The sequence below is a fragment of the Copadichromis virginalis genome, linkage group LG4, assembly GCF_057382275.1.
Source record: "Copadichromis virginalis isolate Kocher_CV1m ecotype Utaka linkage group LG4, C_Virginalis_male_GT1.1, whole genome shotgun sequence".
NCBI lineage: Eukaryota > Metazoa > Chordata > Actinopteri > Cichliformes > Cichlidae > Copadichromis > Copadichromis virginalis.
The window spans coordinates 18962377-18975238 of record NC_140621.1 but is presented as its reverse complement, the minus strand read 5'-3'; the positions used below and the strand labels follow the sequence as shown (position 1 = coordinate 18975238).

The following is a 12862-nucleotide window of genomic DNA, read 5'->3' as shown; positions in this document are numbered from 1 at the left end:
CCTCATCAGAAACTGTCTCAGTGGAAGGTTGGCTCTCAAGAAACCATTTTTAAGGAAGGGAAACAGGGAGAGAAAGCTGAAGTATGTCAAATTACACAAGAGCTGGACTGAAAATTAGTGGCAACAGGTCTGATGGAGCCATGAATCCAAATCTAAAATGCACAAAGACTGTGCTGAATAAAGGTATTCACACCATATATTGACTTTCAAGCTTGTTAGAATTGTACAGACTCCATTTTTGCCCTAAATGTTGTATTTCCAAGTACGTTTGCACATGTTTCAATAAATCACTGCACCTTTTTCCCATTTCCTGAGGAAATGATAACAAACTGAGTGGTGGCTCAAGACTTTTGCACAGCACTGTATGTGATGGGCCGGCTGTGTTTCCTGATGTTGTGATTTCATTGGAAACAAATGTGACCTTCGGAGCAAATCATCCATGAGAGCCGCTGTATGTAGCTGATGGGATTCTCACTGCCCGATTTCACTACAGAAGGAAAAACATCAAACACACTGACTGTCCAAAAGGATTTTCCAGAGAGCAGACTCTTTGCCTCAGTGATTTCAGCGTCCTGAATCCTAACAGTGATCTGTCGTTGTTTCATTTTCACAGTCATGCATGAGGTTAGTGAAACTATGCAAAGCCAGAAAGCACAACAGGTGGTTTAAGCCCCCCTTACAGAGTTTCGCTATCTCTCACTATCTTTCTTCACCTCATTCTTCCTTAATCTCCTGTTTGCTTTGCATTTCACCCTCCATGCCATGATAACTTATGCCAGCTTTCTGCTCAAGTATCACATCCAGCATGAAGAAACTGGCAGAAAAACAAAAAGCTTGCTTCTACATACATTTAAATGCCATTTCAAATTATGGGCCAATGTTGACGCATTTGGTGGTAATGTGATGATGTATGTGTTAGAAAGAGGCAGCGATGTTTTAAAGGTTGGGGCAGTTATTTTCTCTACCCTCTGGTTGTTTTCCCACCTTCAAATTCATGTAAAAAATTCTCTCCATTTTGTGTTTTTGCTGTGTGATGGGACGGCCGTGAGTGATGTAACGTTTGGATGAGTGCGTCCACACCCCTGTTATCAGTGCGTGGCAGATATCCCTCAACTCTCAGAGGTGACGGTTGTGGTTTTGCGTGTGTTTTTCACAGTGTCCAAGAAACCGTTTGAATGAGCAGAGCTTAAACAAGTAGTTTATCTATTGATTACAAAATAGAACGTTTATCAGTTTAAGTCATTTTCAAGCAAAAAAGTAACAAAAATTCTTTGAAATTGAATTCGTGATTTAATTTAACATTTTATGTGTATTTTATTTTTAAACAACACAAGACATTCGACCAGGTTTTGGATAATTATCAGTCATCCAAAAATAGAAAGAAGTTCTACAAGTTACCGACCTATATATGTGCATGTATTACAACAGTCATATCATGGAGATACAAGCATGATCCGTGCTGGATGCCTCAACACAGACTTTGAACATGGCGTGGTTGTTGGTATGGCACGGGCTAATCTGGGTGTTTCAGAAACTGCTGACCTACTGGGATTTTTCTCCACAACCATCTCTAGGGTTTACAGAGAACACACAACAAATTGAAGCAGATGGGGTAGAGTAGCAGAAGACCACACCGGATGCCACTCCTGTCAGCTAAGAACAGGAAACAGAGGATACAGTTCACATGGGCTCACCAAAAGGGGACAATAGACGATTGGAAAAAACATTGCTTGGTCTGATGAATCTCAATTTCTCCTGTGATATTCTGATATTAACATAGGCTTGACCTCACCTCACATGCAGGTGAGGTCAAGCCTCCTCCTCTTGTTTGTCACTACTCAAGCATCCTTAGAATTCCCAGTTGATCCATAAGGAAGCAAAACCTCTCTCCCATTACTTGACTCCCACAGACAGAGCAAAAGATGGCTTCAATTAAACAGGTCTGAGATGTGTAAGCTGAGTAAAACAGAGCAAGGCCAGTGGGACGTCAGATGTGTTTTTCAAAGTGTGTGTGTGTGACCTCTGTGAGGATCGATGTATGGGAATAGATGCTGGCCTGCAGCTGTGAGTGTAGCAGATATAAAGAGGAGTGTTTCAGGGAAGCAGCAGAGATGTGACAGCAAGTCTGCATCAAACAAAAAGCTCTCTTTACTACTTTCAAGGACTTCTCACTCAACAGAATAATTTCTTGCTTCTTGCTTTTTGAGTTCTCTGTATGTTACAATGTTTCTGTCTCTTTCTCTCATATTTTTTGCCAGCACTTTGCGTGGGCAGTGCACTGTTCGATCCTCACCCTGGCTGCGGCCGACCTACTGTACATTCCAACATCCAACAACTGACATTTAAAAGATGACATTAAGAAAACTGAGACAGAGAAGCAGAACAGAGTGTTCATTACCCAAACAGAAAAGATTTATCTGTGAGAGAACTCAAAATCGCAAATTAAATATCAGAGTTAATGGTTTCAGGAAAAGCTTTTGGATGCTAGTCCCCGATGATTCAAAGATGGCATCGGATCACAGGTCTGTTTTTAACATTCAGGCCAGTAAGGGCTACACAAAAGTAGTACAATCTATAAATAAAGCTGAGGATTTGGGTCAAGCATCTTAATTGCCACAGATATGATTTTTAGATAGCAAGAGTTCAGTTCTTTCATAATCCATCCACGTATGGCTTTGGTAATTTGTTAAGTCATTAAAAAGAGCTACAAAGTGCTCCACAGAGAAAAGGCACAATATATTAAAAAACACATGGGAATCAGTTAATGCAGATACTTTATATAAACAATATTTTGTTTTAGTGGAGACTTCAAGGAAGTTGCTGAATAGGAAAAACAGATGTTGGACAGATTTAAGCTTGTAGAAAAGGGACAACAAGCAGAGATTTGCTGCAGGATCTGAAGTTCAGTTAGCCACATACCGCATCAAGAGCTCACCATCAGTGACCTTAATATAGTGCTGAAATCAGGCCATGAAGTGGTTTCAATATTGTTCTAAAATAAACTGAAACCAATGAAAAAAAGAAAAAAAAAACACATAAGATATATATTACTAACTTTATGAGCCATGAAGGCCAGAGACCAAAAGCTCTGCCCCCTTTAGTTTTTAGCCAGACAAAATCCCCCTGCCCAAGGATCTAAAGGTACTGGTATGTGCATATGGTATTAAAAGGTCACAGGGGGACCTAACAAGTAAATGGACAAGTAAAAAGTCTATTTCAGTAATCTAGATGTTATGAAATACTACTCTTTGTTTAGCAATATGGTGCTCAAAATAGTAGGACTTCACTACACCAGCACTGCACCAATAACATCAGATTTAGACATAAAATGCCAAAAAAGAGAAAAGTCCGTAAAATTCAACCTGCATGTCCTGCTGGATTAGTTTATACAGCTGATCTCAGTTCTAGTCAGCCTCAGCTGAACATTATTTATGTATCCAACTGGAAAACCCCATATAAATTTAAGTTACTTCAGCCTCTCTACAGTTGCTGCAAGCCACTATGCAACCCATCTCCAGTCCAGGTCGCCGTTTCCAGGCTTTTCCTGCTTTAAGTTAATCAGTGTCAAGTCTGCTGTCCGCTATGGCCGCGCTGTTCTGTACCAGAGAACCACATGCATATGCTTTCTACTTTTGTGTATGCAGAAGCAGGGAGTGCCCAGAGCAGTCTTACTGCCAAATGTACATAACTGCGATCTTCTTTTGATTCAAAGCGTTCTTAACAATAAAGAGCAGTGTCAAAACACCTTTTAAGGTTTTCTAGGTGACAAATTCAGAAAAGAGCATCTACTATATAAAATGCATAACCAGACATTTTTGTATCTAATTCATTTTAGGTAACTCTACATCGCTTAAACTGTCCATCTGGCGAAGTGTTCAGGTCAACATCCACTGGTTTAACTGGGAAACAATTTGAATACATTATCAGCTCTGCATAGGGAGAGATAATACAAGAAGCACACAGCTGTGCTCACTCTCACATACCCACCCACACACATTTAACACAGTACTCTCAGTTGTTCATGTCTCTCTGGCATTACCCACCTTCAATTTCTGTGTTGCAATTCCCCAAAATACATAGCCTACACATACCATCGTTCCCCACTAGTGACCCTTCCACATCCTACGTGATCCCACTCCAGGAATTAAGTTTACTCTCTCTCTCACACACACAGAATCAGGACCCTTGATGTAACAACATTGGTATTCAAAGCAGGGGGTGGAGGGTCTTGTACACTAGCTCCAGATGTTGGTAAGAGTCACTCACTCTCGCCAACTTACAGTAAAAAGTAAATTAGTTTCAAACTCTTCATAAGCATGAAACATCTGTTTAGAAGACGTCAGTTTAAGGGAGATTAAACAAAAAAACGCCATAAAAGAAAACTCTGCAGAGTACCTCACACAAACTGCTGCCTCTGTGCAGCCCTTTGCAGTAACAGACACCCCCAAATGGCTCGCCTTGTCAGAGCAACAACTTCTCATCTGTTTGCCCCTCACAGTACACCTTAGAGGAGGGCAATCCTGCAGGTTATGACACGGGCTGAAGTGGCGACTGCAGGACCCCCAGACAAATCCTGTGCTCTGTGCTGTTACATTGGAGCTGACAGGAAACATCTTTTTCCTATTATCCCGGGCAAAATGAGAGGCTGAACCAGAGAACAGGACATGTGACTCCCACTGAGTCAGAGCTGAGCCGTGGTCTCATTTTCTGTTGTTAAACTAATGGCCAGAAATAATCATTTTTAGGAGGCAGAGACCAAGAAGCAAAAGGGGCATTTAAAATACAACATGTCAAACAAGGAAAGAGACAAGCCTGCCTTGTCGTGACGGTTTACAACATCTGCAGAGAGACAGAGGAAAAGCAGATGTTTTTCTTGCCTTTGCGGATCTGTTTAAGGTTAAATACACAGAGATGTACATTACTGCTAAAAGCACCTCTACTGTTTTCGTCTGTTTTATCCATACAGAGAACACTGATGGCAGATTTCTTTTACACTCCTCACCCCTCTGACCTCAAGCCCTGACTTTTAAACATCGTGATGTCTGTCCATAATTATCTCACAAAATGGTTTTCACTCAAACGACTACAACAATCTGCATTTTCTAAAACGGTTTAGTGTATTTCTAGCGACCGGTCCCAAGCCTGGATACATGGGTCTGTTTAAGTTCGTTTAAGAGGATTTTTAGTCTAAGTTGTTGTTGTGGTTTTCTCACTATAATATAGAGTCTTTACAATGGTCATAATGGTTTGATGGAAGTCAGAATTTAGGGCGATGCAACTGCCTGTTGAACAAATATGCACATGTGCATGTTTGTCCTTGCACCATCATCATCATCATCATCATCATCATCATCATCAAATCGTTAATATGCCAAACTTGATCATGCAAATGTTTCACGATCAGATGCAGAATACCCTCACATACCACGCCCCTCCTCTCTGTAACTGTTTTGACAGATGCATCTCCACAGGGAACAGGTGATCTCTACAAGACGTCTGCAAATCTTTTACATTTTTATTTAAAAACAAGCTTCTCAGTGGGCTAGAAGCAGGATCAGTCATCTGCTGTTGCACTGTTTCATACTGATCAGTATCTGAATGGGACATGTTGTTAAGTATCAAATCACCTGGAAACAGAACTATTAAAGTTACAGCTCAGATGTTGCATCATGTACCGGGAAAGCTGTAAAACTTCTCTCCTCCTTTTCTTTGTTTTCCACATATAGACTTTTTGTGCCAAATTTAGCCGTGTGTATGTTTCCTGCACGCTAAGTGGTGTCACTGTGACCGTCACCATAGCAATGACTTTCTCTGTGTTTCCTAACAAGCCTGGTGTCAAACCACCCCGGAGTCCAGCGGGACTGGAAAGACCAACAAAAGGCTGAAATATATTTATGTGTGTCGGAGGCTTCACCATGAACAAAAGAGGAAAATTCCAGCCAGGGAAAGGTGAACAACAGAAACAATATCCACTCTGAAATGCAGCAGTTTCCACAGATGAGGTAATGCAAGCAGTCCTCTCCCCCCAAACTTTCTATATTACACTTAAAAAACAAACAAACAACTTAGTATGCAATCCCAGTACACCACGGGTTAATTCCTAATCTCAGTGCCAACAAACACCAGCTAGCTCTACTCTATGTATACATGCTGCTTTCTCTGCAAGCTCTTTTGCAACCCACCTCCAACCACAGCTCCTCATTCAAGTCTTGTCTGCTGTCACTTTTCTTTGTAGCAGGGTGCTGCTGCAACCATACAGTCCCTGGCCACTTTATTAGATACATTTATCTAGCTGCTTTTTAATAATGTAATTATCTAAACAGTCAACCACATTTCAGTGCATTTAGGGATGAATAACATGACCAACTCTTTATGATCACAGTGTAGTCATCTTCTGTTAGCTGCTTCCAAAATGCACTATGTTACAAAGCTCAGACCATCTAAACCTGGTTTCTTGAACACGACAATGATTTCACTGTCACCAGATCTCAGTCCAATAGAGCACCTTTGATATGATGGAGCTAGAGATTCCTGTCATGGATGTACAGCCGATGTACAACTCTGCAGCAACTGTGTGACGCTCTCATCTGAATATGGACCAAAATCTCAGAGGAAGGTTTCCAGCACCTTGTTGAATCTGTGCCATGAAGAATTAAAGGCAGCACTGAAGGCAAAAGTCCAACCCAGTACTAGCAAGGTGTAACTAATGAACTGGGAAGTGATATCCTTCACTGGCTGTTCTAGGTAAATGTGTACGTGAGCATGCATGTCTGTGTGTGTGCTTGTTTCAAAACAGGTTCTGGAGAGAAAGTGAAACCCAATGCTTCATCTTTAAGGTTTAGTGTTAATGACACACACATAACACACCTCACCGCATGTGTGTGTCTGCAAAGGAGGGAAAGAGGAGCTCGTGGACGGAGCACAGACACCTCAGGTGTGTGCTGAGGTAAGACGACGCAGCTTAACCTAAACTGCTGATGCTGCTGTCCTTGAAGCCTTTATTCTGCTCTCCCAGGAGCAGGCACAGGCAGTAGGATCACTGTTTCTGCTAGAGGCTTTCTACACAGTCTAGTGGCTGCTATTGTGTCAACAGGCCAAAGGTTTTAGGAGAGATGGAAACGAATATTGTTTCAGAGACCAAAAATAAGCTACTTTCTTCTGATCTTCAATCAAAGAGGTAGAAAAACAAAATGCCTTTAATGTGGTTCTGTAATTCAGTTACTCACTTTAAGTGGGCAAAAGTAGCTGAAAGCTGAGAACGGTGCTCAGTGATAGTGACACTTCTCTCTAATGCTGAAAAGGGCAACAAAACAGCCGTTACCAGGCAAAGGTGTCATGATCTACTTATGTTAGGAGAGATTTGATGAACACAAAAAAATTGTCTGCTTCTTCATTTTTTTTTGTTTTTGGTCATATATATATATATATATATATATATATATATATATATATATATATATATATATATATATATATATATATATATATATATATATAGAGGATATTGATTTAGAATGCATGCACACACACAGCCAGTCCATCCATCGCTCAGCCGTCGCCCTCTCGACTCCTTCTGCTGTACCACAAATCAAGAGAGAAGTAAACATGAGAGGAATGCAAAGGAAAAAAGCAACCTGGGGGATGAGCGGCCATAAAACAGAGGGAAAATACAGACAGTGTCATGTAACCTGGGGAACACATCCACAAACACACAAATCCCTCTCATGGGGATATTTATTGGGGAAATGTGAAAGTAATTACAGTTGCAGAAAAAAGTTTATGTCATGTTTCTTATGCATGTAGCGATTTTAGGCTATTAGACCTGCATGATCTGTGGCTGTCGAAGCTTCTATTCGTTCAGCAGACAAGGGGATATTAAAAAAAACACAAGCTGTAATAAAAGTTTGGCATTTGACGGACATAGTTTGAAACTGAACTGATCATGGCCCAGATTTTCCCTTTGCAGCTGACACACTGGGACCTCCTACACCTCCCCTCCCATCCCCTAACAATAATTTTGTGATTTTTGTTGCTGTAAATAAAAAGTACAGTGCTCTCACTGAGTTAGTTAGCAGTAGGTTCCAACTTTGAAACCCATTTTGAGCCATACTTGTCTACGTTTAGGAAAACTGGCACCATTGAACAGGCATGAAGTGAATTCCTGTTCTTTTTGGATAATTTTCGTATTGAAGAAAACATAGGATCTTTCTCAAGTCCTTTTATGTTAATATGTTATTTTAAAGGTGTTTTTTTCGTGGATTCAGAGGTAAGTCTATCTATTTTAGGTCACAATGCAGCTCTGACGTCGCCTCATCTGCCCTTTCTCCCATCGTACAGCAGGAGGAAACTGTCTGTGGCAGAGTTCTGAAAACTAGAAGGTGTGTTTGTTGGTGAGGGGCAGCGCATGGGCACTCTTTTCTTACATGTGCTCATTTGGACATTACACTGAATTTTCATTGGGAAGCTAGCATGGTATTATTCCTGAAATCTGGTACGTACCCAGCTTCACCAGGTAATAGCTCGAAAATGAACAATGTACGTGTGCAAAACCGGCTATAGCTTGAAATTTGTGATTTTCACTGAATATACAAACATAATCTGCACAAAGTGAACTGAAAGTGCAAATTAAAAACACCAGTAACATAAAACAGCTTGGGGGTCAGGTATCCAATTAAAAAAAAACATCCCCAGCAGGAGGCTAGACCCTGGAAACACACTGTGTACATGCACAACCACCCTCACTGCTATACTGGTACATGCACAACCCATCTTTCTCCCTCATTGTGTGACTCCTTTGCACTGCAAAGAGGAGAGAGCACTTCCTGAAACTTCTTCTTCCAAAGCTCAAGGTTAGCACTGGGTGTGGTTCCTTCTATCTGCTCTGTCTCTAGTTCCCTCTCCTACCTTCTCTTAAAAAAGTGAAACCTATGAGGAAATTTGCTTAGCTCAGGTCTGGCTCTCCTGCTTTGATGAGCAAAAAGAAACTTTTACAAGAATCAAAAACAAAGAATTGGGAGGAGTATTTTACTATGTATTTTTATAGTTTATTCTTGTCTCGGTTATTCTGTGTTTCTTCGGTGGTCTGTGTGTTTTTCCCCTCCACTTTCATTGTTGTAAACACCAAACAAGGGGACGTGCTGCATCAGCAGGCTGTGCCAATAGTCTGCATATGTGTGAGGGAACAGCTTCCTTTGAGAAGTCCGATTCTTTGGAGGCTCACAGGAATCAGTCAGGCCACAGAGGAACTCTTCATTGCGCCAGTAAAAATAGAAAGAAGCTGATTATCTGTCACGGTGCCTGAGCAAATGTGAACTGTTGATACATCAACAGGTTTCCTTCGTTTTTTATTCGGAACCACAGATGCCTTTTTTTGGCTCATCTTGCTGAGCTTTTCTTCAATTCTTTCATTAGACTCATTAAGACAGAAAAGAGAAACGAGAGACCGCTGAGCAATTCCTGAACCGAGTACTAGGATTTCTCCCCACAGGTCAAAGCCAGAGCTGGACAAAAGACACACACACGCAAACACACGCATCCAAGATTTAACTGATTGGGCCTGTCACTGCTCTGGTAGAAGGACTGCCTGAGTGCTGCTCACATATTGGCAAGGCAAGCCTAAGTGAAAACACATGTTGTGTAAATGCAGAGAATAGAAGTTGAGCCTCGGCCTCCCCCCAATAAAGACCATTTGAAACCAAATCCGATCAGATCTCAGAGCGTTCCAGGAGAGACAGAGCGGGCGGAAACGCTTCCTGTTTTTCAGGACAAAGGGGAGTAATAATAAGCAGTGAATCCAAAAAAAAAGAGAAAATAAAAAGTATCGAATGCTTACTACAGGTTAGGCAACCAACTGTGACAGCGATCCTGTAACTGTCCTGTAAAAACACTCGATCTACAACCTTTCAAAATATAGGCAGGTCATTATTTTTCATGTATTGCAACTTTTTTATTTTCAAGATTTCTGTGGATTTTCTTTTTGCAGAGTTACTACGTTGCCTGGTGCCAGATTCCTAACCTCTGACCTTTCACATCCTCTTTGACCTCTAACACAACATCTGGAATGCTTCACCCGCATTCATTGCATTCACACGTAACAACGCAGACTGTGGAACCTGAATGTTATCTACGTATCTGATCAAAAACTGGCAAAGCGACAAGAAAACAAGTCTAGGGTGAAAGCATGCTGAGGAGAGTCTGTTCAAAGTGATGACTCAGTCACTACCTTCCATCTGTTCTAATGCAAAGTGCGTATTTTTAACTCTCGGGTGTGTTCAAGCAGACAAATCTCTAAGAATTTTCTATGATGACAGTTATTTGTGGGTTTACTGGGGAGCTGGTTCACACTGAAAAAAAGAAAACACACTCTTTCTGTAAGTTTTAAATTCTTTTGTTGTTAGACAGATATCTCCTTAACAAGCCTGGAAACACACATATTAGTGCTTTAGTAAGCGTGTAGTGTGACCATTGTGATGATCCAGCACGTCCTTACCTTCTTTGCAGCCTTAGACGGTGACCTCCTAGTGGGCTTCTGCACCTGGTCGCTCACTGTGACGGGCTGCTTAGACAGAGAGCCGTTCTCCCGCTTCTTGGAGGGGGAAGATGGTGTTGACGATGGTGCTGGAGAAGGAGACACAGGTGGAGAGGAAGAGGAGGAAGGATTTCCAATTCTAAGGACGGCCATATCCTCTGTTGCTGTGAGGCGCAGGCTGCGTAGGCTTTCATAGGTCTCAGAGTCAACCACCAGCAACCTGGTCTTGTTGTCCATGGCCTTAATCCTCTGTACCACCTGAGGAATGGAACATCGAACGTTTGGTTTGAATACATTAAATTCTCTACAGTTTGGCAGCAGATAATTAAATGCTACTCCTATGAAGGATTAGTCCCAATCCATCCATCAAGGACTTGTTTAATATATAATTACTGACCATTATATTAGGCTGTATACACCTTTTAACATGCAGGCCTGTGATTTGCATCTTTATTTTAGGAAAAATGCTGTATAAGCAACGTTTTGAAAAAGGCGATGGCTCTAGGTTTTTGGGGTATGTGTGTTCCTTTAACTGAATTTCTTAACATAACTTTGTATTTATTTGGTTCTTACTGTTTGACAAAGCAACTGTATCAACTGATCCATCAGTTTTTCTAACCATTTATTCCCATACATCTGTAGTGGGAATATAGTGGGAAGCGATGTTTTCAAAACTGACAATTATCATTGTCGTTGTTATAGATCATTGTCATATGAGCAGGAATATGAGGCTCCTTAGAAACACCTGGGTGGCAGATTTGTTCCCTGAACTTCAAACACAATAGTCAGAGGGTTTGTTTTCGTCTTTCAAGCTGCAACAAACCTAATATACAGCACACAGAGAGGAGGCTGGTGCTGATCTTCCCCCGTGTGCATGCAAACTTGTGAAAATAATTATCTGAGCCTGCTGACTCTATCTGACCACCAGCCAGGCCTTGCAAATAGAGGAGCACACAGTTTGTTAAGATCTTATTTACAGGGACCGGTTTATATTTAAGCTCAGGCTACTGACTAGAGAATTGCTGATTTGTTGAATTTCACTAGGAAAAAAAAACTGCAAGGGAAGGAATACAGCCTGCGTAAAGTTCTTGCTCAGCGCGCCCCTTGTTTCCAAACAAAATGTTTTGTAATTCAATAACCTGCAGACCTCTGGTCTGTGACGCCGAGTGGAGGAGGAGGCTATGCGCCACCGTGTCAGGATGTCTGCATCAGCCAGTGTCACCTGTTGATGTAGCCCCTGCTCAGCCAGCTAAGACACAAGTTAAATAATAAACACATCTACTTGCCTGATGGTGCGTCTCCTTCTCCACGTTTACTCCGTTCACTGCGACCAGCCTGTCACCGGCACGCAGCCCTGACGCTTCTGCGGGGGAGCCAGCCTCCACTTTGCGGATGAACTGGCCGCTCTTTCCTTTCTCGCCATGCAAGTGAAATCCATACCCGTTCTCCCCTTTTGTCATGACACAAAGCCGCGGTTTCCCCACTTTGGCCATTTCCCCCTTTGTCAGTTTAAAGCTTCTGAAGAGTTCAAGTAAAATATAGCAACAACAGCAACAACAATAATAATAACAATAAATGGAAATATTGGAGTTTAGGAGAGCGACTGCAGGGCTGCTAAACTTCTTGGAGAAAACATATCTGGCTGACACGCGCGCTCTCCCAGTACAAAAACACAAAGTGGAACAGCCACAGATGCGCTTCAGAACAAGAAGAAAAAGAAAAAAATAGTGCATGCAAGAAGCAGCAAAGTGTAAAACTTCAGGTAACGAAGCAACAGCAGCAGATCCTGTGTCTTGTATCCAAGCTGAAGCGCACGGCTCAAAGACTCCAACAAAAACCCGACGGGCGCGCACAGACTTCAGAGCCCCCGACAGCGCACCATTACTGTTACTGCAGACGTCGAATAGACTGCCGGGTCCTCTCCTCTCACTGGAAATTTCTCCATAACAACAGTTCGGAGAGCATACGCTGAGTACAGTTTGCTCTGGGTTAGAGCCGCGTGCGCAATAGCACCACCTCTTCCCAGACCGCTTACCTGCTCTCACTGTTTTGGGCAGGGAAGGAGGACTAAAAATGATACAACATTGCCCCTGGGTGGCAGGAAATGGTTTTGAACGGTGTCCTAAAAATAATGAAAACACCCAGCTATTTGGATTCTCACTCTCAATACATCCAACTGGTAGCCTAATTATAATGGGTCCAGACAACAGTTCATCTAAAGTTTCGGAGCCGTTTCATAACATATTATTATTCAAATAAATGTCATAACTGTGCTACTAAAATACCCACTAAAATCTAACTGATGAGCCCAAAGCTTTTAGTAAGTAGGCCGTT

The 12862-nt window shown here is 41.8% G+C and overlaps 1 protein-coding gene across 2 annotated transcripts in view; it reads right to left on the bottom strand.

The window, feature by feature from the left end:
* LOC146711225 (Na(+)/H(+) exchange regulatory cofactor NHE-RF2) overlaps nucleotides 1-12583 on the bottom strand; it is a 39148-nt gene extending 26565 nt beyond the window's left edge. The window contains exons 1-2 of one of the 2 annotated variants that reach the window (XM_085453979.1): nucleotides 11815-12583; nucleotides 10490-10786 (exon numbers count right to left, since the gene is read on the bottom strand). In XM_085453979.1, the coding sequence (XP_085310105.1) occupies nucleotides 10490-10786; nucleotides 11815-12261 (744 nt within the window). In that variant the 5' untranslated portion in view covers nucleotides 12262-12583. The remainder of the gene's footprint in view (nucleotides 1-10489; nucleotides 10787-11814) is intronic. The other variant, XM_085453980.1, reaches the window with a different exon arrangement.
* Between the last annotated feature and the right edge of the window lie 279 nt (nucleotides 12584-12862).